The sequence below is a fragment of the Myotis myotis genome, unplaced genomic scaffold (assembly GCF_014108235.1).
Source record: "Myotis myotis isolate mMyoMyo1 unplaced genomic scaffold, mMyoMyo1.p scaffold_m19_p_8, whole genome shotgun sequence".
In the NCBI taxonomy this organism is placed as follows: Eukaryota; Metazoa; Chordata; class Mammalia; order Chiroptera; family Vespertilionidae; genus Myotis; species Myotis myotis.
Genome location: NW_023416390.1, coordinates 78,804,649 through 78,828,917, shown reverse-complemented (window position 1 = coordinate 78,828,917; position 24,269 = coordinate 78,804,649). Strand labels below are relative to the sequence as shown.

General features: G+C 41.0%; 1 protein-coding gene across 6 annotated transcripts in view; it reads right to left on the bottom strand.

The window, feature by feature from the left end:
- Positions 1 to 24,269, bottom strand: part of NCKAP5 (NCK associated protein 5) — a 955,167-nt gene that overhangs the window by 632,549 nt on the left and 298,349 nt on the right. For all 6 annotated transcript variants that reach the window (XM_036319679.1, XM_036319677.1, XM_036319676.1 and 3 more), the window contains one exon: positions 1,884 to 1,957. In XM_036319679.1, the coding sequence (XP_036175572.1) occupies positions 1,884 to 1,951 (68 nt within the window). In that variant the 5' untranslated portion in view covers positions 1,952 to 1,957. The remainder of the gene's footprint in view (positions 1 to 1,883; positions 1,958 to 24,269) is intronic.

Genomic DNA, 24,269 nt, shown 5'->3' with positions numbered 1-24,269 from the left:
TCTTTTCAATACTTCCCATTTCCATTTTCTCACTGGCAGTTAGTCTGACTATTCAAATGTCATTATTGCCCTTCATTGTTATTCAAATGCCATTTTATTAGATCCTCTGCCACTATATATAAGGCTAGGCTTCTTCACCAGCAATAATTCCATTTCTGAAAGAAAATGGAAGTGACTGCACACAAAATTCTGAGCTCTTACTTTATGTTAGTTTAAATCTATGTCTGAAATGGGATTTTAACTTAATCATGTTGGAGAAGACCAGAAAGGTTTTATTAGTTACCTTGAGAAAGCAGGAAAATATTCTTTCCATGCAGGTATTGGGTTCAAAAACCCATAAAATCATTACCCCTTCCCAATGATGTGTATAAGACACACTCACTGACCAAATTAAACTCTAAATTTCCTTTGTCATAGGGCATTCATCATTTTTATGTATTTTTCTCTTGGAAAATAACAAAATGTTCAAGTAGTTGAAAGAAAGTGCTACAATTCAGTGAAATAACCTTTTAAATATACTTTGTAGTAGATCTATGGAAAATGTAATTTAAAAGGCACATAACCATAAATGCATTGTTGCATTATTGTTGTTAATTTTATTAATACAATACACTGGCTCACAAAAGAAAACTATATCAACACCAGGTTATAGCTCTCAAACACAAATCTGGCAATTATTGCATCAAGTTACAGAAAATTAACTGGCGTGACTATTAGTGGCAAGCCAACTTAAAAATTATACACTTCTGTTGTATCCTGCCAGCAATTTTTGTGTATAGAAATAGAATACTTTCACTATAACCATAGATCTGTTCTTTAGTAGGAAAACTAATATATGAGCAGGACAAATGAAAGTGTCAGGCACTTTACCCAAGAACTAGAATTCTTCAGGAAGAAGAATGCCAAGGTGATTGGGATTTGTTACAGGATGCATAGAGAAGGGGCAGCATTGCCTGATGCAGAGACCAATGATGATGGATTTGGATGAGGTGGGATAAAAGAGCCACAGGGTTAGCAAATATTTACCTGCCATCTCTGTGAACAGAGAGAACGCTCTGCTCCCTGCCTCAAGGAGATAAGAAGTAGAGGACGTTAGGGGCATACTGACCATTGGGAGACAAAGCTAATTATGTGAAACAATTCCGGTGCAATGTGAGGCATCATATAAATGAGCACTAGTGTGTTTATTCCAGACAACAAGAGCTATAGGAATTTAGAAAAAGGAATTCAAATTCCATAGCAGCACCTGTGAAGAGCATAACTGAATGGATCCCAAAAGTCGAGATAATAATATCACAAACATCCTTAGCCAGTCTCAATTCTCAAGAGGCCCCAGGGAATGAATGAATTGAAAATATGACTTCTATGATACTGATCACTTTCCAACTTACCTACACAAATATTGTCACATACCTTTCCTTACTACCATTTATAACAAAAACATTGGGATCTATGCAACAGCATTCTCAAAATGTTCCCTTTTAATATAAGGAGAAGCAGGAATTTTAAGTAGCATCCTATCTTTTAATTACAGAAAACCCTAAATAATCTTTAAGCAAGCAAGTATCAGAAACTTTGGGCTCCAATATAAGGTTGCCAGATGGCCTTAAACAAATTAATTAATTGACCTTGAGCAGTATCTGTCCAAATTTCTACCATCCTTCCAGCTCTGAGCAGGTCCTTGACTCAAAGACAACTTTTGGCACTGCTGCTTTACTTTAGTTAGAGAAATAGAATTTTCTAGGTTGCCTCTGATGATATTTGTCCCCAGTGATGCTTTCGGCACCAAATGGAACAAGAAACCATTTTCCAATTCCCTGCCTCCAGGATCAAGATCAAAGCTATAGAGGCTGCTATAAGTTGAGGACATGGGCTTAACTCACCTCCAGAGACTTCTGTGTTTCTCCTCGAGTTGAGTTAGCAGATGCTCAATGTATTTATTGGAGTCCATGTATTCCTGCACATACAGACACACAAAGACAAATAAACCCTCATTATAATAGTCACCAGAATTCTAAGACAAGCTTTATCTCTACAGGGAAGATTTTTTGACAGGAAAGCTTTATCTCTACAAGGACGATTTTTGACAAGTTAATCCCTTGGACTCTAGTAGTCAATGACTTACATGCAGTTATTTGGGGATGAATAATATTTTCTCCATAGCCTGGGACCGTTCTATAAACAAGCACTGGAGAGAAATGGGAGCTCTACTGAGTCAGCCTAAAACTCCTCTGATTCACAGAAAAAAGATAAACTTCATATTTATCTAAACTGAGATCTGTGTTCTGCTGTATAAACATTAAGTAAGCTAATGTTGCTGCTAGCCTTATAAGAATAATAAGACAGACAATATAGGCCTTAATTGCATTGGTCTTAAAAGAGTCACTTCCTAGCAACAACACTATTTTTGGACTTCTTAGAATGCTTGATATAGTCACTGCCCATATTCAGTGGACACACCATTTCCATTAATGAAAGACACCTCCCTCTTTCATCTCCTTATAGAAACAAGACAATGTAGTTTACTTTTGTTTTCTTTGACTCTTAGAAAATAAATCTTTGGCTCCTAAGAAGACATGAAGGCAAATCATATCCTGTGTTTTAGAAATGTGGGTAAACTTATGTTCATAAATACAATCATATATTCAAGAAATATTTCTGAAGAATGAGGAATTCTTTTGTCACATATGACGGATTCATAAATATTCAAAGTTTATTAAATCTGATTTTTTTTAAAAAAATTTGATTTCTGAATAAGAATGTGAGGTTCGAATGTAGTAGTTTCCATTGTTAACTGTGGAATAAAATACAATGTATAAAGCTTGGTGATTCTTTCATCCTGAATCTGACACCTTTGATTTCTAGCAGAAAGTCTAGCCTGTAGGCCGTGTGTCTGTGTAACAACTGCCTTAGATGAAATAGTGTACAATGGTTTCAGTGCTAAGTCACCCATGAACGTTACCATTTCATTTCTTATAGATTTTAGATAAACTGGGAACTTTGATTAATATTCATACTTTTCTTTCTGAAATACAAGTTTATTTATTTTAATTAAATGCTATACATAATCTATTGCCCCCGTAGGGCGGGCATGTGAAAGAAACACAGTAAGGATTGACCTAATACCACTGAAAGGGCCCTGCTCCACGTTTCTGGACCTGGATCTACCCAGGTAGCTTTTGAGAAGCCTTCTTACCTTTCTACATTATTTCAGTGAGAGTAGAGAGCATACTAAGTCCACATCTAGCTAAAAACTGTTATGATTATATAACACTATTATCCTATTGCAGATGATTAGCTAAAGAGTTTAATTCTTATTAAATAATATCAATTTTCATCTGGATGGTGTCGCACAGTGGTTGAGAATCAACCTGTGAACCAAGTCACTGGTTTGATTCCCGGTCAAGGGCACATGCCCAGGTTTCAGGCTGAATCCCCACTAGGGGCATACAGGAGGCAGCCGATCAATGTTTCTATCTCATTGATGTTTCTATCTCTCTATCCCTCCTCCTTCTCTCTCTAAAATCAAGAAAAACATTTAAAATATTCATTTTCATGTTATTTAAACAAGACCATTGGGCATGTCAAAACCAAAGCAAAAATCTATTACTGCAGGAAGTTGTGATAGTTTGTGATTATGCTAGTAAGTCAAAGTTTAAATAAAAAACTTAGAGTACTCAAAATTATCACAGGTATTTTCAAATACATTTAATTGAAAAAATTGTAAAGGCACTGTTTTCAAGTAGAAACAAATATATACGTTTCAAAATCATTCATCCAATTTTCATTCAATTGTTTTTTCCACATTGGTTAGAGCAGAACTTGACATATATGATCAGTAAGTACAGTAATAACCAAGAAACAGGAGGTTCCTGCTCTCAGAGAGCTTACAATCTGTAGGGAGAGACCTGAGAAATAAGTGACCAGGTTGATTCCAGATTGGTTACATGCTGTGACAGAAATAACAGGTGACAGGAGAAATAACAAGGGAAGAGCAGCTTTCATATATACAGTGGTCAGAAAAAGACTGAGCAAATGATATGTGAACTAGGACCTGGGAGAGAAGGAGGAGGCAAGCATATAGAGAGAGGGGAAGAGGAAAGAGAAGACTACAGACTAAGGAAACAGCATATGCAAAGGTCTCCAAAGTGTGGTATCTAAGGAAGAAAAAGGAAGCCAGTGGGGCTGGGGCAGAGAGCCTGGGGTATGTGGTCTAAAATAAAGTTGTAGAGATAGGCAGGGGCCAAATCATGTGCAAGCTCTGGAAAACAGTTTGGATTAAAATCAATTGATTTGTTAATTTGCTCATATTGCTTAGCTCAGTTAGAGCTTGAAGGGGAAAGATGTAGTGATTACAAATACGAACTTTGGATCAAAGACATTTCAGTTCAAATCCTGGCTTGGGGTTTTTGCTAGTTATGTTCCCTCAGGCAAGTTATTTAATTACTCTAAGCCTTATTTCCTTCAGCTTCAGAGGGATAAATAATACTTATTTTAGAGGTGTTGTAAGGATTAAATAAAATAGCTTAAGCAAGCATATATCATAGTTTCTGCCAGGTGGTGAGCATAGCATTTTTCATAATATATCACACACCAGAGATTAATAGTAACAATAGTTTTTCAACCATTAAATGTAAGCATAGCTGGATTCTGGTTTAAAAGTGACTTCAAGCAACAATACTGGCTGTTTCCATTTAACAGAGCTTCACCCAATTTCCCATAAAAATAACTATGATGACAAGGCTTAAACCATGTAACAATGGGAAATAAGAATTATGAATTCTCCATCTTTCTATCTTTATTTTTCTCCACTTTTACTTCTAACATCCAATATATTTTAATTGAGTATTTATTTGGCTATTGTCTGTACTTCACCAACTCCTCCCCAAAGTATCTCCCTCTCCCTCTCCAATGGAAATGTATTGAGAGGAAAAATATATGGTACTTACATGTGCTTTGGGTTAAATGAAGTCATTTTTTTCCTATCTAGAAAACTTAAGCAGTGCGCTCACACTTCATCATCTGCCCCCTGAATTAGAGAAGTTTGTTAACTAATGAGAAATCCCTACCATTCTGTAAGTAAAATTTGGGTTATTCAATTGTGAACCACCTTATCCATCCATTTGCAGATTAACTCAAACAAAACATGAAGGGTGATGGCAGTGGTACAGCAGAACTACAGCCACAGCAAATTCAATGTTGTAGTTACAGTACCTATAGCAAGAACTTGAGTGTAAAGTGCAATGCTGGTGGTTATTTATTACACAGGGACTCACTATTCCAGAGTAACAAAGCACAGGCAGGAGGAAAGGGTCTGGCCAGATTCCATCGCAGGGAAACAGAGCTCACAAATTGCCTGAAAGACACTGGGTAATGGGCAGCTTGGAGGAAAGATTTCTATAATGCAGTTGAACAGAGAGAGGAATCTACACTATCTATTGGTGATCCCAAGACCTGGAAGAATCATTTCAGAATGAGTCAACTGACTCATACCACACAAGTACCGGAGTACAAGAAAACAAAAACATTACCCTCACTCACAGGAGAGGGTGTTACTCAGAGCTTTGACATGTTTAGTGGTAGCTTGGAAGATCTGGTCCCTGAAATGTGTAGAAAGGCTTAACAAATGCTGAAGTAATAAATAGCAGAATTAAATTTTATAAAACAACAGGGTAAGTTGTAAAGATGATAAAGTAAGGAAGTGAGTAACTAAGATTTCAAAGAAATATAAACTGCAACAGCAGAACTGAAAACTTGTTGATCCTTACATTGTGATTTTACTCTGGGGAGAATCTCCCCACCATAAAATGGTGCTTCAGAGAAGAACGAGCAATTGATTGGGTGTGTTGGCACTAAACTTGTTACACTGATGAAGTCTACTTTTCAGTCTCATCTATCTACACTAATAAAAGAGAAAGATGCAAATTGACCATACCCCCGAATGCTTCCCATTGGCTAATCAGCAGGATATGCAAATTAACTGCCAACCAAGATGGCGGCCAGCAGCCAGGCAGCTGAATCGAAAAGGAGGCTTGCTTGCTCCAGTGATGGAGGAAGCCAAGGTTCCCGGCCTGCGACAGCCCAGCTCTGAGCACTGGATGCAGCAATGTTGCAATTATAGAAGCTAAACAAAGCCCAGATAGCTGCTTTCAGCTGTCAGTGGGCTCGGAGCTTAGAGCGCCAGTGATGGCAACAGAATTTCAATTATAGAAGCTAAACAAAGCCCAGATAACCTGCTCATGCTGGAGCTGGCTTCAGAGCTAAAGCTGGCTCTCAGCTCCAATGACAGCCATAGAAGGTAAATAAATCCCAGGAAAAAAAAAAGAATAAAAGGAGAGGTTGGGAGCTTCAGTCACCTGCCAGCCTGAAAACGGCCCTCAGCCCCTCATCCAGACTGGCCAGGCACCCCAGTGGGGACCCCCACTCTAAAGGGGGTGCGGGCAGCCTAAAAACAGCCATCAGCCCCTCACCCAGACTGGCCAGGCACCCCAGTGGGGACTCCTACACTAAAGGGGGTGCGGGCAGCCTAAAAACAGCTCTCAGCCCCTCACGCAGACTGATCAGGCATCCCAGTGGGGACCGCCCCCAGAAGCGTCAACAGCCGGTCTTGCCTTGCGGCCTGGGAACTGCCCATCAGCAGGTTGGCGCTGCAAGGCAAGGCCCGCCCCCAGCAGCAGGTCTTGCCTTGGGGCCCGGGAACCGCCCATCAGCAGGTCCATGCTGCAAGGCAAGGCCTGCCCCCAGAAGCCCCTGCAGTGAGTCTTGCCTTGGGGCCCAGGATCCACTCATCAGCGGGTCCAGGCTGCAAGGCAAGGACTTCCCCCAGTAGCCCCAGCTACTTTAAAAATAGAAGGATCTCCTTTTGAACCAATCTGTTTAGATTCAGAATTAGTAAAACAGTATGGAACTAATGAAATACAGTGATAGGAATTAGGAAGTGTGACACTGATGGTTCTGGGCACGTGAAGGGTGAGGGACCAAAGGGTACACATGGTCTTCCCTTCAGTTCTGCTGGAGAGATGAGCTCTGAGGGCTGGAGCTGCTCCATGCCCAGAGGAGGTGGGTGTGCTCAGTGGCTCTGTTACAGAACTTCCTGCCAAGCAGAGACCTTACCCGACCCACAGGAACCTTTTTACTCCAGAAAACAGAAACAGCCAGTTCCCAATGTGCATGGGAAAAGCAGTGTCCCTTCCTGTGCACGGCGTCCTGATGGGGTGACGGGAGAGGTGGGCGAAGGGAGCAGTGCAGAGTTGTTAGGCAGCTGGAGTGGGAGTGGAAATGCCATGAAATGTCCACAGTCCTGGCTGTGCCCACGGACTGGGCAGCTCCTCCAGGCACTGACTGAGGGATTAGGGCTGATTCCCTCGGGAAGGGAATATTCCATGGGTGAAAGATTTACAGGCTCAGGCGTGGGCTGTGTGTTAGTTTGGGGCAAATCCCTCAGCATTCCTGCTGCCAAGCCCTCAAAGGAATGAGGCAGAGGCACCCCTCACCCCCAAGACCCCTTCGTGGACATTTTAGCATCTACATGATTTTTAATCCCTTCAGGGAGACTTTCTATCCTGCAGTCCCACCCCACCCCACTGTTGCTGTTTGTCTGCCAGCTGGGCCGAGCATCAAGGGGAAAGGGGGTTAATATTCACTGAAAGACTACTGATCCTACCGGGAAACCAACCTATTTACTGTACTGTTGTAAATATCATACCCTTTATATCCTGTGTATTGGCTTCTTTTAAATAAACTGAAATGTCTTAGAAAAAAAGAAGAAAAAAAAAAGGCAAGGCAGGGCGGGACCCAGAAGACCCAGAAGCCGCCTGATATGGTAGTAACTCTATCAGTAAACACTCTGAAAGTCAGTGGCATAAATGCACCAATTAAAGGAGAGATTATGAGGGTGAATCAAAAACAAAACCCAGTTTAAATATAAAGACACATATAGATTAAAAGTAAATGAATTAAGCTGCAGCCTGTTTTGCTCAGTGGACAGAACATTAGCCCATGGACTGAAGGGTCCCAGGTTCGATTCCAGTCAAGGGCATGTACCTCAGTTGCTGGCTTGATCCCCAGTCCCTATCAGAGCATGTGCAGGAGGCAACCAATCAATGTGTCTCTCCCTTTCCCTTCACTCTCTCTAAAATTCAATGGAAAAATATCCTTGGGTGAAGATTAACAAAAACAAAGTAAATGGATTAAGTAACATTAAAGAGATTATAAGAAAAATATATTCCAAAATCTGTTAGTTGTATAATGGTTATGTTTAAATTATTAACACCTAAGAAATTGGGTGAAGGGTACATATAATATGCTGTAGTATTTTATAGTTTTTTTAGATGTATGATATTTTTTCAAATTAAAATATTAAAAAAATTAAAAGTTAATAAAATATTAATTGAAATGTATCTGCATTACATGAAAAATCTCCTAATTGCTTCTAGCATAATTTATTAAATTGTGCTAAAATTTACAAGGGTTCAATTAAAAAATACCTTAATTTTAAATGATATAATAGAAAATATATAATAGTGCAGTTATAAGCACTTATTTGAAAATAGAAATTTAAAGAAGTGAATTTAAAGAAGGGATTAGCCAAAGAAAATATATGCACAACCCATGGACACAGACAACAGTATGGTGATGGCCAGAGAGAAGTGGGGGGCAAGAGCTGGGTAGAGGGGGCAAAAGGGGGGAAATAGGGACATCCTATATAATAATAATAAAAGGCTAATATGCACACTGACTGAACGGCAGAATGACCAGTTGCTATGATGTGCACTGGCCACCAGGGGGCAGATGCTCAATGCAGGAGCTGTCCCCTGGCGGTCAGTGCACTTCCATATGGGGAGTGCCACTCAGCCAGAAGCTGGCTCATGGCTGGCCAGCGCAGTGGTGGTGGCAGGAGCCTCTCCTACCTCCGTGGCAGCACTAAGATTGTCCAACTAACAGTTTAGACCTGATCCCTTGGGGGCCTAAGCCTTTAGTAGGACATCCCCGAGGGCTCCCTGGCTGCTAGAAGGATTTCTGACTGCAAGCTTAGGCCTGATCCCCTAGGGAATGGGCCTAAGTCGACAGGTGGACATCCCCCAAGGGGTCCTGGACTGTGAATGGGTGCAGGCTGGGCTGAGGGACACCCCCCGCCCCTGAGTGCACAAATTTTTGTGCACCAGGCCTCTAGTATATATATAAAAGTCTAAGCGGCCATTATGACTAGATGACCAGATGACCAGATGGTAGCTATGATGCGCACTGACCACCAGGGGGCAGATGCTCAATGCAGGAGCTGCCCCCTGGTGGTCAGTGCACTCCCACAACCAACCTCCTGTGGCTAGCCAACCTCCCGTGCCCCCTGCATCCTCCCTGACTGGCTGGGTAGTCAGTGTGCTACCACAGCCAACCTCCCATGGCCCAACCTCCTGCAGTCCCTTCCCCCGGCCAGCTGGCCCTGATCGGCCCCGATTGGCCCTGATGACCGGCCAGGCCGAGGGACCCCACCTGTGCACGAATTCGTGCACCAGGCCTCTAGTCTAGAGATAAATCAAATCTCCCAACCCAGGCCCAGTACTTAAATACTCACTAACCCTTCTGGCACTTCCATGGTATGATCAGTTAGTATGGATAATTCAGTTAGCGAAGACTAAAACTGCTGTCACCTAGAAGGAAAACATATAACCATATCCCCATTTTCCTTGTCAGTGTACACTCTCTATAACACATTATCTATGAAGACTGTCGATTCAGCAAGCCTTATGTCACCCAGCAGGCACTTCCCATGTCACTTAGCACTAAGACCCTACTGAGGATAGTTATTATTGTTGAACATTCTATTCTAATAATATAAGAGAACTGGCAATGAAAACATATACACAGTCCTCTGAAGGACAAACAATCTAAGTAAATTAAGTAAAGGACAAAGATGAAAATGAATAGAGACATGATGGATAATTATTCAGAAAATGTAGTTTGACTAACAATTACAGCTTTTGAGTATTTGACAAGATTTGGAATATGTATACACAATAATCAAAGGAATAATTAAAGCAACATTTCTGAGTAGAAGAGAGAGAGAGAGAGAGAGAGAGAGAGAGAGAGAGAGAGAGAGAGAGAGAGAGAGAGAGAGAGAGAGACTTGATTATGTATACGAAAGAGCCTAAGCACATTCTAGGAAAACTATCTCCACATCACTGGCACAAGAGCTGGATAACAATCCTTGGGAAAAACACTGCAAGTATCCAAACAGACAAAGGGGTTTCCTACTAAGGAGCTAATATGGCTGGCTCCATGGCTTCTGGCCACCCAGATGTCCATTGACATGAGATACACAGACAGACCTTTGAGTCTTAATTCATAAATATCCCTAATCAAGTAGCTGCTGTATAACAATGGAACAGAAAGCTTTCCTCAGATATTTACAAATTCAGAATATAAAGCATCTATTTTAATTAAAAACTAAAATATATATGTGTATGTACATATATTTTAAACTTAAAGGTATATGTATATCCACATATATACTGAATTTTCAAGAGATAAATAAAATATATGCCATTTATATATGCATATGTGTGTGCATGTGTATGTACACACATACCATACCAGAGTGATGGATTTTAAAAATATGAAATTTATAATATAAAAGGAAGATTCAAAAGAATTTAAGCAAATTTTATATCTAAAGATGTAAATATGATTATACAATTAAACAAACATAAAAATCTCAGGAGAAAGATGCAGAGTATACATTCTGTGTTTTTGTGGTGGACAGAGAGAGGGGGAAGAGAAAGAGAACCAGGGGGATGCAAAGACCCATTTGTACAAGGGACCGAAGTTATTTTCCACACTTGACTTGCTAATCAGTAAGCTTAACTACAAGTGTGTGTTTTGCTTACATATGCAAGAGTTGGGGAAAGTAATTTGGTAATTTATGTTATGAAATTTAAAATATCTATAGCACCTTTGACCCAGAAATCCCATGTCTAGGAGTCATCTGAATAGATAATGAAATTTTAAAATTTATGACAACATGAAAAAAATGGGAATTCTTAGCTTCCAAAAATAGAGGAATGATTTAAAAGAAAGCATGCTTTATCAATCTGAAGAATTATAAAATTCCTTAAATTGGAAAACACCATGTGATAAAATGGAATACAGAGCAAATTGTAACATGAAAATAGGATGCAAAATTGCACAATCCTTTTTATCACAATTTTGAAAATATATATAAAGATTAGAAGAAAAGAAAGCAAACACTATGGTAATATTAGGGGGTATTTAATTTCTTCAGAATACTTTTCTCTTTCTATAATTTTAAGATAATATATGCTCACTATACAAATTTAAAAAGTGATTATTTAGAAAAATACAGCCCCAGAAAATACCATCCACAAAGATTTTATTATAATTACATGTTAGACAGCAAGATGTAAACTACCACAATGAAACAGAGTTCTTTATATTATTGTAAAGATAAGACGGATTGAAACAATTCAGCCCTATTTTTTCTAACTTGCCCTTGTTAGTGTTTTGCTAAAACATTTCACTCAAGTTAGGGTTGAGGAGGAACACCAAGCTGCACCATGACATGTAAGATGTTTTAAATTTTTTTAGGAAGGTACAACATTAAAAAGACATCTGTTCCTTGGCTAAAACTTATGCAAATTAGAATAATCTTGAAAATCTATTTCAGGAAATGTGCCTTTCACTCTTTAATGAGTGTTTCAAGTGATTAGGATGAAACAAAAGTGTTTAGAGGTTTATAAGTATGATGAACCTTGCATATCCGTGTAACATAAGCCTATTTAATGCAAACTTTCTATTGTCTGATCTGGGTCAGTTCTAAGCATACCCTATTATAAATGAATTCTAATGATATGAGAATTTCATGTATCATTCGTTTTAAGTAGAGTTTAAAATACTATAATACTAAATCAAAGCTTGCAGAGATCTAAAATCCCTCCAAATACTCTTCATGTTATAATCAGTGTAATTTAGGGCAGAACCTGTTTAACCCTGTCAGCACTCTTGTCAATACTGATGCAGGGTTCCCAATTCACCTTTGGGCAAAGCAGCTCAGGCCAGGAGACCAGGAGGCCAGCTGTTCAAACCTATAGGACTCTCATACCTACGGGAATTTCCACAGTCAGGAAATGACTACCACAAGAAGTGATGCTTCCCTCAAAAATTATTCTGTCATCTTAATAAGAAGGTACACCTGCACGGTGAATGTAAAAGACTAAAACATGCCCATGTTTGAAATTAAATAGCAAGGTAATACATGGGTGCCTCATTCTTTTTTTTTTTAATATATTTTATTGATTTTTTACAGAAAGGAAGGGAGAGGGATAGAGAGTTAGAAACATCGATGAGAGAGAAACATCGATCAGCTGCCTCCTGCACACCTCCTACTGGGGATGTGCCTGCAACCAAGGTACATGCCCTTGACCAGAATCGAACCCGGGACCCCTCAGTCCTCAGGCCAACGCTCTATCTAGTGAGCCAAACTGGTTAGGGCAGGGTGACTCATTCTTGACTGGCATCTGTTCCAACATAAATTCCTCCAATGATACATGTTAAACATAGCAAACAAATCAATTCAGGAATACCAGCCTTAACAGCTTGATCTCAGTGCTACCATCTCTCCTTTAGCCATCTTTAATTCCTCTTCCCCACGCACTCTTTTTTTTTAAAATATATTTTATTGATTTTTTACAAAGAGGAAGGGAGAGAGATAGAGAGTTAGAAACATCGATGAGAGAGAAACATCGATCAGCCGCCTCCTGCGCATCTCCTACTGGGGATGTGCCCGCAACCCAGGTACATGCCCTTGACCGGAATCGAACCTGGGGCCTTTCAGTCCGCAGGCCGACGCTCTATCCACTGAGCCAAACCGGTTTCGGCCCCCACGCACTCTTGACACAACTGAACCTGACTCCCACTGCAGACGCTTCAGTGGAACAGCTCCATTGCAGCCACCAAGGACTCCGGAGCCACCAAGGACTCCACAAGCCTCAGGAGACTGCTTGCTCCATCTCTCATGTCCAGTTCCTGTAGAACTTAACATTGCAAATCGCACTCATTCCCTCTCTGGTATTCTCTACAAGTGTTTCCTGCCTCCTTCTATCACTCTGGGACTACTGTCTATTTCCTTCCTCCTTCTTCCAGCCACTTTGTATCAAGAGTAAGGTTCAACCCTAGGTGCTCTTTCATTTTCTACTGGAAAATCCAGTAGACTACAGGGTCGTCAACAATTACCAAATATCCAGAGACTTCCAAATACGTATCCCCACGCCAGACCACCCTCTTGTGGCCCAATCCTGTGTAGCTGGCTATGCACCAAACAGGTCCCTCTGGCTGTGCCACAACTCTCCAAAGCACCTTGCTTCATTTTTGTATCTTCCAAACCTGCCTACAAGAGCACCTAGAACATCACCAGGACTCAACAAAGGTATGTGAAATACACGAAGTAATTAGATCATTAGCTGGATGTAATCTGCCTCATAACAAGAGAATCTGAAAATATAAAGCTATTAGTCTGGTCTTCTAGTACTACTTTTTAAATTATATATATTTTTTAATTGATTTCAGAGAGGGAGGGAGAAGGAGAGAGAGATAGAAACTTCAATGGTGAGAGAGAATCATTGATCGGCTTCCTCCTGCATGCCCTCCACTAGGGATCGAGCCCGCAACCCAGACATATGCCCTTGACCAGGAATCGAACCCAGGACCATTCACTCCACAGGCCAACACTCTATCCACCAAGCCAAACCAGCTAGGGCAGTACTACTTTTTAATTGAAAAGGTTATAATGGTCATAGACACTTTAGGCAGTTTTCACCCTGCCCTCACAGTAGACTCTATATGGGTAAAATAGAGACTAGAGGCAGAATGAACCCATCACCCTCATTTAGGGGGATTTGGCTATACACAAAGCCACAACACAAAGCCAGGAATAAACTCCCAAAATCATTCTAATTGTATAATCAATATATGTTTGCCTTTGGTTTTGTTTCGATTCCTCTGGCTCAGCAAGGACAAAGGCAGAAGTTAAATTGTAGTCTCATATTCAGCGCTCTATTCTAACAAATGGAATGAATCCTAACACAGCATATTGTAAGTTTTATCAAATTTGACAAAGATGCTATTACTGATACCTTTTGAGGAAAAGACCCAAGAATTATATTTGGTTTTAAATGTAAAATTTTGAGAAGTGATTATTATATTTCTAAGTGGGCTAGACTATTTTCTTATATATTGCATTTTTAAAAGGATTTTTAATTGATTTTTGAAGAGAGAGGGAGAGTGATAAATAGAGAGAGAGAGAAATATCAATGTGAGAGTAAAACATTGCCTCTCATACATGCCCCAATTAGGGATCGGACTTGCAACCCAGGCATGTGCCCCACCCGGGAATCGATCTGGCAACCCTTTGGTGCACAGGACAACACCCAACTAACTGAGCCACAGGGGCCAGGGCTCTTACATATTGCTTTTATAGGAGTTTGGGAGATAAGCATATATTGGTCAAATGAAGAAATTCATTTAGGTGGAAAAAATAGTTTGACTTTTTTTTCTTGATGTAGAAATGAAACATATTTCAAAGTATCCTAAAGTTCAGCCAGTTACTAACATATCATTTGTCAGCATAGCAGTAGATTGTATATAATATATATTAGCCAAAAGAAAAGATCAGTCACCATAAAAATAAAAATGACATGGTTAGGAGAGTCCTCATTTCAACCTTGATTCCTGCTTTGATGGAGAGGCGCTGCCTGAGCCTTATGTAAGTGGAAATCTCAACTAGGTCACCGGCTACTTTAAGTAGATAAGTTTGGTCACACAAAGAAAGGTCAAGGACAAATCCAAATCTCAGGATCACAGCAGAAATTGACTGATGGATCTATCGCATCAATACACTGTACTTTTCACACGATTTCTTCTATTCAAATATTGGGTCACAGAATGCCAATTTCACTCACTACAATGTGTCATGCCCTTGAGCTTACCATTATCAATGTCCTTCAAAATCTGCCCAGTTATGTTCTAATTTTATCTCAAATCACCATACTCCCCCAGTGCTGCCCTGGGACCCTGGAGAAGCCAGGATCCTTGCTTCTCCTGAAAGCGCCCAGATATAAACTGTCTGCAATCCCAGCACCAAGCACAAGACCTACAGTAGGTGCCAAATAGGTAACCCCACTGCCATTCACGGTCCTCTTAGGAATTTAGTAAGACCAGCGTAATAATGACAAGTTCAATTATTCAACAGATATTTTGAGTGTCAATTATGTTCAAGCACTCTTCTAGGCCTGGTAGCCAGCCATGAACCATACAGACAGACGTCTCTAGCTTCATGAAAGTTACATTTTTGTGGAGGAGAGACTAAATGAGTAAGTGAAACTGTGATGTGGAAAAATTTAAGCGACAAGAGGGAAGGAGGAACTGAAGTAGAGAAGTGGGTTAATAGACTGGTGCAGGAAGAGACATTTGAGGAAAGACCTAAAGGGTTGGGAGGCCCATCCTAGGCAGAGAGAAGAACAAAGACTGAGGAAGAGTGTGCTGGCAAGTTCCACGGACAGCCTGAGGCCAGCTGGGCCAGAGCACAGACCCTGGGTGTGGGGAGGAGACAGATAGAGTGGACGGGTCTCACAGTCCTTGTTAGTACTTTGTCCTTTGTTCTCAAAGAAGTGGGGCGCGATCTCGGTGGGATTTGATTTGAGGAGTGAAACATCTCACTTAAGCTTGAAAATGATCGCTCTGGCAAATGTTGACTGAAGGAATGGGGGAGGGGGATCCAAAGTAGCAGCTTCCACAGAAGCTGGAAGACCAGCCGGGGGCTACTGGGAGGAGATGACAGTCACCTGGACTTGGGACAGCACAGGGAGAATAAGTTGTTGGAGTCAAGATGTGATCTGAAGGTCGATGTGACAGACTTTACCAAGGGACTGAATGTGAGAATGAGGAAAAGAAAAGAATCAAAGATATTTGGTTTAGGGCCTAAACAATTGAATAATGTGACATTTACAGACAGAGGCAAGACTATATAGAAGGAGCATGTTTGTGCAAGGGGTGCTGAGATTGTTCTCCTGTAGGCAGATAAGTTTGACACATGGGAGAGGAGATGTGAATGAGGACATTTGTCTCCAGGCAACAGGCTTGGAAGACAGGAATTGGGGATCCCATAGACTGGGGTAGTATTTAGAGCCATGAGACTGTAATAGAGACCACCTGAGGAAGGAATGATACTGCAGAGAAAAGGACCCAGTGATTAGAAGTTGGGAGGAGAAGAATCCTATACAGTGGGGCCTTGACTTACGAGTTTAATTCGTTCCCAGACCGAGCTCCTTAAGGAGCTTGTTAACTCAAATTACTCTGTCAACTCAATGCAAAAAATCGGCCAAGAGACAGCTGATATCTCAAAAAACTCATTAGTCGGGACACTCGTAAGTCAAGGCCCCACTGTATAATAAAAGGGCAATATGCAAATTGTCCCTTTGACTGGGAGTTTCACCAGAGTTTCACCAGGAGGCACCCGCAGCCCCCCTACACCCCAGCCAGCCAGACCTGATTGGCCCCAATTGGAGTGAGCCAGCTGGACCACATCTGTGCATGAATTTGTGCACCTTGCCTCTAGTAAGCCAATAAATGAAGGAAAAGCCAGTGAGAGAGCATTGAGAGGATCTTTCCAGAACAAAGTGTTTCAAGAAAAAGGGAGTGTCAATTACAATCATTAACCAAGTAAGGCAGGCCCCAAACTTGACCACAGCATTTGCTAACCTGGAGGTCTTCAGTGGCCTGACAAAAGCAGTTTCAGTGGGTGGGCTTCCCAAAGTCCTCGCGGGGGAGACTAAAGAGAAAATATGATGCTGGAGGTGAGGAGAAAATACAGTCAAAGCTTTCTAGAAAATATCATGTGATTCTTAAAGCTCAGTGTTCCCCAGACACTACTGAGCCACTTGAAAAATGGCAGACTCCAGGCCCAGCTCAGAGATTTGGTTAAGTCTGGGAGTGAGGCCCTGGCTGGTTTGGCTCAGTGGATGGAGCATCGGCCTGTGGACTCAAGGGTCCCAGGTTTGATTCCGGTCAAGGGCATGTACCTGGGTTGCGGGCACATCCCCAGTGGGGAGCGTGCAAGAGGCAGCTGATCAATGTTTCTCTCATAGATGTTTCTAACTTTCTATCCCTCTCCCTTCCTCTCTGTAAAAAAATCAATAAAATATATTAAAAAAAAAAAAAAGTCTGGGAGTGAGGTGGGGCCCAGAGATCTAATTTTAACTAAAATGAGGGAGGAAGATGTTGCCGGTTCTGCCTGGAGCACTTTTGGAGAATGGTCTGGTCTCCAGGATGGAAGATTCTGTTATTTCTGAGGACCTATTAGGTCAACAAAACAAAACTAACCTATTACCAACAATCAATCAAAAAACCAAATGTTCCCCTGAACCACCCACAATACCTACTCCACTGAGCAGAGTTAGGCCTTGGGCCTGTTGACATCCCCATATTATTTGGGCACAAGACTGTGAATATAAAGATGTTTTCGAATAAAAGTAGAAGGTTCTACCCATGTTGGAGCCAGGAACTTTCCTGGGAAAACTCAGGCTGCCTATAGTTGGAAAATGCCCTTAGTCACATAGGAGAGCTGTAAAATTATTTAAAAATATTTTTTTCATATTCATCTTTAGTCAGGGGTTCCCATCAAGAAATGGGCTATTTCCTACTGGGTGAGGGGCTTATACATTTACGGATTAACACATTAAAACCGTGTATGGATTTTATTTTCTGAGCATGAAAGCATTTGTGGATTCGAGGATTTGAATGTGTCACTTGCTGCATTGCCTCTCTCACTGATGGGCATGTGCGTAAACCACAGGAAGGGAAAGAAGGTTCCTCCTGGAGCAAGGTGTTTCAAAGATATCCTCCCCCCATGCCTGGGGGGAGAGGAGAGGCAGTACTCAGAGTCTGATCACATGTATGTTGTTTTAACTAAGGATTCAAACATTCAGACTTGTTTTGTGAAGAAAAACACTAGCTCTGTATCATTGTATGTTCTAAAACAAATATATGTTCTAGAACATATATTAGCACCACTGCTCATCAAGTCTTCCTCTTACCCCTGAATCTGGTCTCCATATTAACATCAGTGATGTGTTAGGGAAGACCACAGGTGTTATTGTGCCCCCATAACACCACCCCCACACACATCTCAAAATATAATGAATGGAGGCCCTGAGGAGGTACCCAACTTCCAGCAACCTTCTCAAATGTAATTTCTGCAGGGTATATGTGTGCATGCACACACATAGAATTGATCAACACTGTCATTGCAAAATAGGAAAGAGGACTAGAGAAATTATGAAGATTTCTGAGAGTCAGAAAAAAGTTTTAAATGTTATTGGCAAAACATACAAAACCCAAACCCAAAACATCCCCAAGAGGAAACTACCATGAAGATAAGGGCTGAACTAGAGAAACTCCAAGCTCAGATGGAACACAGAAAGAGTAAGAAGGTTCTCTTGGGCCACAGTCTGTGTGATCCATTTAAACATAATATTCCCTGGCCACATCCCTCCCCATACGTCCTAAAGACAAGAAGCAGGGAATTAAGAATTATGACTTCATTAGTCAGAACAAGAAATAACTGTTCTCTGCTGAAGATGAATCACATCCTGGGGAGGAAGGGCCTGGAGGCTGGGGCAGGTTTGGGGACCAGGTTCTGTGTGAGGGTGAATGCCAGGAAAGAAGAAAAGCAGGACTTGAATTCACTGGAGACGCTGCAGCAGACACCATGGGCCTGGTCAGTAGAACCGTCCCAGTCAGAGCTATCATCTTGGAGGCCTTCTAATGTCATGTGCAGAGTCCAAGGCCAGTTCTTCACTGTGACAACCCAGTGCTGAAGGCACTTGAACTTGCCACACACCTTCCAAGAAGAGGCCAACTCTGCAGAAGGAAACAGCTCCCTGAGGACCAGTTAACGGGTATTTCAATATGGGTCCCTACAAAAGACCATTACGGTAGAACGGGCATTGGGCAAAGCAGGCTGCTACTGTTCATTTTAAGATCTTTAAATATGACCAAAGAAAAGCCAAATAGAACTAGAAGACAGGAGAGCAAGAGTAAGGACCCTCTTTTGGCAATGGGCCCCTGCCTTCCGAAAATTAAGAGATTTAGGTGGGGGCTGCCTACTATTTCCATGGGGCAGCCCCCTCTTTTCTAGTTTGCAGTCTTACTCTGCCAAAGGAGGAAGTGGGAAGGGGGAGCAGTGGTAAAATACAATTGCTCTGAAATTACATAATAATTTGCTCCTTCTACTTTGCCTCCAAAGACTCTGAGCTTATTCTGTAGTTGATTTTCTATTATCAGGATAAACAGCTTCCAGGAGAAGTGGGCCTACAGAATCAACTACAAATCATACAAGGGAGATTTTTAGCATGGTTTTAGAAGATGGAGGGAAAAAACTTATGAAGTAGAAGGTGCCCAATAAAAAAAATTAAAAATTAAAAAAAAAAAGAACCTCAGTAGCAATCTCTTTATTTTTTCTCTCAAAGAGCCTGGATCAAATACAATGTTTCCTGACATCTTCCACCTGCAATTCTGTAGCTTGCTATACGTGAAGAAATTTGAGATTCTCCTCCAAAATGTCCCAAATGCCTTGTACACAGTGACCAACACGCCTGATTACAAAGTATTTCTATCTGCGGTGACCTAGAGGCTGACAGAAGGGAACAGTACGACTCTTCTTTGAAAGGTCATTAGAAAACCCTTTTGCCTTGACAGGGGAAAGTCTCTCTCTTATTTATGTATTTATTTTATCTTTTATTAAATTTATTGGAGTGACATTGGTTAATAAGTTTATATAGGCTTCAGGTACAATTCTATGATACACCATCCGTATATTGTATTGTGTATTCACCACCCCAAGTCAAGTCTCCTTCCATCACCATTTACCTCCCCTTCTACCCTCTTCTACCTCCCCAACTCCTTTTTCCCTCTGATGATCACCATACTGTTGTGTGTCCATGAGTTGGGGTGGTTTTTTGTTTTGTTTTGTTTTGTTTTTGTTTTTGTTTTTGCTTAATCCCTTCACCTTTTTCACTCTGGAAAATCTCTCTGGTTCAGGAGAAAAGAAGTTTATTTTCTCTTAAAGGGCAAAACAAATTAAGTATGTGGTTTCAAGAGGCTTTAACACTCCCATTAGAAAGTCTAGAGAGAAATATCATAACTCATCGCAACTTTTAATTAGAGAGAGACCTTGTGCCCAGAGCTCCCATCTCTGTGCCAGTTCATCCCTGAGGAGAATTACCTAGCAACTCATCATTGCCCCTCACCTGAGCACCTGCTGGCCTCCTCTTGGCTTTGCCAGGATTCATCAAAATGGTCCTTTACTAGCAGCTTCAGCTAAACAACCGCTTCTCAAAAATACATCCTTCTCATAACTAGGACCTAATTCAGCGTTCAACCCAGTGTGGTCTCCTGACCCACAGCACTAGGGCCACCTGCAAAGCTGTTAGAAATGCAAACCCTCTCGTCCTTGCCCCACTGCCCTTGCCCCTGCTGCAGACACTCTACAGGCAGGACACAGCTATGTGGTTTTAGCAAGTTCTTCATGAATTCTGGTCTCACTTAACTCGGAGAACCAGCCCCATCAATGATCAATAAATTAATAGCCAACTATAGCCACTGATTATCCACAGATGCCCCTGCCCAAATTAAGTGCGACTAATCCCTTAAATCCATAATTAGTTTCTTGAGTTGCCTTCAGAATGAAACAATTTGAGGTTTCTTAAATATCTAATTTTTACACAATAAGTCATTTTTAAATTTATCTCAATGCAAAACCAACAAAGCTGTACTGCTGGGAAGCTGACATTTGTACTAATGATGAAGGTGCCATTTAAAAAATCAGCATGAGATGAGTGCCCATGATAAATAAGAGCAGGTGCACCTGTGCTGTTACTTTAAAAATATTTGTAAGTGTTCTCTCTTAAAAGCGTTGAGTGGCTAAAACCCTTCAAGGGATGAACTGTGCAACATTTGGGATCTGAAGAGTCATGAAACTGCTTGGTAGTGGGACAATCACCCAAGGCAGGAACTTCATTTTTACAAATACATATTTGGGATAGCAGCTCAGACAGTTCACTTACCAGTGGATAATAGTTTAACTATCCTAATTCTTATTTTTGATGAAAATTAGCCACACTTGGACAAGGCAGATGTGTTAAATCAATTTTCGAAAGGCAATTTACTATGATGAGGTTATTGAGTCAAAAGAACATCAGGGAATTTATGCAAATATTTTTGGGAATTTGCTCTGAGTATGCAAATGCTACATAGTTATGCTTCTCATGCAAAATTAAATTTCCTATAATAACAAATCACACTCAAGAATCAGGCTAGTTAACATGAAAAGGACACTCCTTTTTATGGCTGAAAGGCTGCAAATTGAGGGTACATTGCAGGTGAATCTAATTCCAGCCTCCATTATTGGCATTCATTCGGGTCAAACAAAACCAACTGCAAATGGTAGAGGCGAAGGATGGGGCTGACTCCTGGGCAGCACGTGGATGAATGCAAAACTCACAGGAAGTAGAAGCCACGCTTTTGCTCCAGTCGTCTCAGCTGTCACTGACCAGATGGAGTGTCTATTAGCCTCTAATTATTTGGGAAGGACTCAGTGCTGTCATTTATTATTTACCAGAAAAACAAAGCCAAACTGCTATTTTGAATACCTGAACGCTAGTCACTGCTCATTCCCTGCCTGCCCAGCCTGGAGGGAATTTGGACTTGTAGCATGCTGGTTCTCCCTGACTCACTCTGTGAGCACCCTGCCAGGAGGGCTCCAGGCCTCCTCTTGCTGGCAAAGTTCCGTGTCTGCAACCCTCACCGGAAAATATGGGAATCGGGCTCCACATGGCCTCCTGGACAGCTGAGCTGTTTGCCCAGGACTGAGAGGTTTCTCGGGGTATGAAGCTTTCAGCACCAACCCTGGGGAAGCTGTGGGCAAACAGAGGCATGTCGGTCACTCTACCATGATCTCCTTTCCTCCACTGCTCCCAGTCTGTGTCCTTTACTCACCACTGGGCTTAGTTTCTTTAAAAAATGCTCCTAATTTCTCCTGGGGGTGGAGGGTGGGCTCAGCCCTAAACTTGAGTTCTACTCGCCAGGTCTAACTCCAGGAAGCGCTTCTGCTCATCCACTATCCACTAATGAAGGAGAGGCTTCTCCCAGGAGACCCAGTCACTGACCCAGGTTTTGCTCCACCCCAGATCAATGCCCCATAGACAGCTCAGTTACCATCACAGCCATGCCCCACCCTAGCTACTGTACTATGAGACCTACTACTGCTCAGGACTCTGCAGTGGGACCAGCCCTTCCACCAGCTTAGACACAGTTAAATACTTGGGTTTACATTCATTGCAGGCTGATTCACTGTTGAGGTCTCATCTTTACTGCTTAAAATATACTTTGCTGTCTCCTATTAGAAGTGAATGGTGCACTTTTGAACTTACATGTTGTCTTCTATCAGAGGATCACAAAGCACGGGCATAATCCTGTTGCTGTAGACTCTACAGTAGTCAAGTGCTTTGTCACATTAGTATTGAGTATATAATGACAGAAACAGACTATGGTAACATTTTTGGCAAAAAAGAAAAAAAGCCAAAATTGTACTAAAGCTGAAAGAAAACTAGTATTGAAAACTGCACTTATTTCCTAGACAGATTTGCTAAGAAGGCAGACATGACAGAATATTTTGTAAAAAGAAAGGGGGAAAATGGATGATAAAAGGGCCCTGTCTGTCTGTTGTTGATGCATGGACACATCTAGTTTCCTGGTGGGGCTGGCTGTTAAAAGCACTTGACTTCTTTGATTTCCATAGTTCAGTCACTACCTTTTTGTTACATCCAAAACTTGACAATATTATATTCTCTAACCACATACAATGTCTTTAATGCTTTCCCCTCTAGCTACTTAAAAGAAAAAAAAAAAAAGAACAAAATCAGGACAGCAGCCAGATCAACTTCCAATTCCAAAGCAATACCTCTTTAATTCACTCCAATTTAACAGCACTGCGTTCTCAACATTAACTATGCCCTTTCTTAGGCCAATATTAAACTTGATTAGCTAAATCTTAAATTAAGTGTTAGTTTACCCAAAAGTTGTTTCTTTAAATATTTCATGTCTATCTAACTTTTATACATTAAATAGAATTAATTTTGTAAAGTGAATATCACACTTCATCATTTTTTGAATAGCCCCTTATTTATATACTAGGTTTGCTTAGCAGAAAGTCAATAGATTTGATTAAATAGGCATAGTCCTTGTAATCTGTAAAACATCCATAGTTAAATCAACAACTGTATTAGTACCAACTATGCAAATGATACTCTGAGCCAGGATCGGGCCCCTAGGGCCTACCGAAGCTATAAGAAGCTTGACTCGTCTGCGTCTCCATTTCCTTATTTATAGAATGAGGCTGTGTGCGATTAGCAAACGTCACCTAGAGGAGTGGTCCGAACACTGATTTCTGGATCCCACCCCCAGAGTTTCAGATTGGCAGACCTGGGGCACACATGGAGACTTTGCACTTCTAACAAGCTCCCAGGTGATGGAGACGCTACTGGCCTCTGAACCACACTTTGAGGACCAGTGGACTGAACCTTCAATCCAGGCTCCAAGACCTCTTATGATTTTGAGTTTGGAAACAAAGATATAATTCACAGTCTTACATCTAGACTAGCTAAAAATAAGTGTTCATTTATTTACCTATCCATCCATCCTTCCATCCAGTCATTCAACAAACATTTATTGAGCTGTGTTTTCAAATAGTTTCCAGTTTGGATAAAAACAGGAAAAATGATTTAGTAAATAAGACAATAATATATATAACTTATGGGTACAACACAATTCTCTGTAACTCCATTTTGGTGATTATGTGAAAACAGTAAAAATAAGTTAAACAGAAAAAAAAATATGTAAAATCATGGAGATAATTGTCTGGCACAAAGAAAAAAAATACTCAGCAAACATTAGCTGCATGGATCACTGAAACAGACAATCCGTGCATGTTCTCTCATTTTTGTTACAGTTGCTAAAACGGGTAGAGCCAGCACAATAGGGAATCTGAGACAGAGGTAAATTAAATTACTCATGGTCTGAGACCAAATCACATTTTAAAGGGTAGAAACACGTGTTATAAAATAATAATAGTAACGATGATGACAATAACAACATTCCCAATAATTTTCTACAGGACCCAAGCCTTTGGCACCTTCTCACTGTAA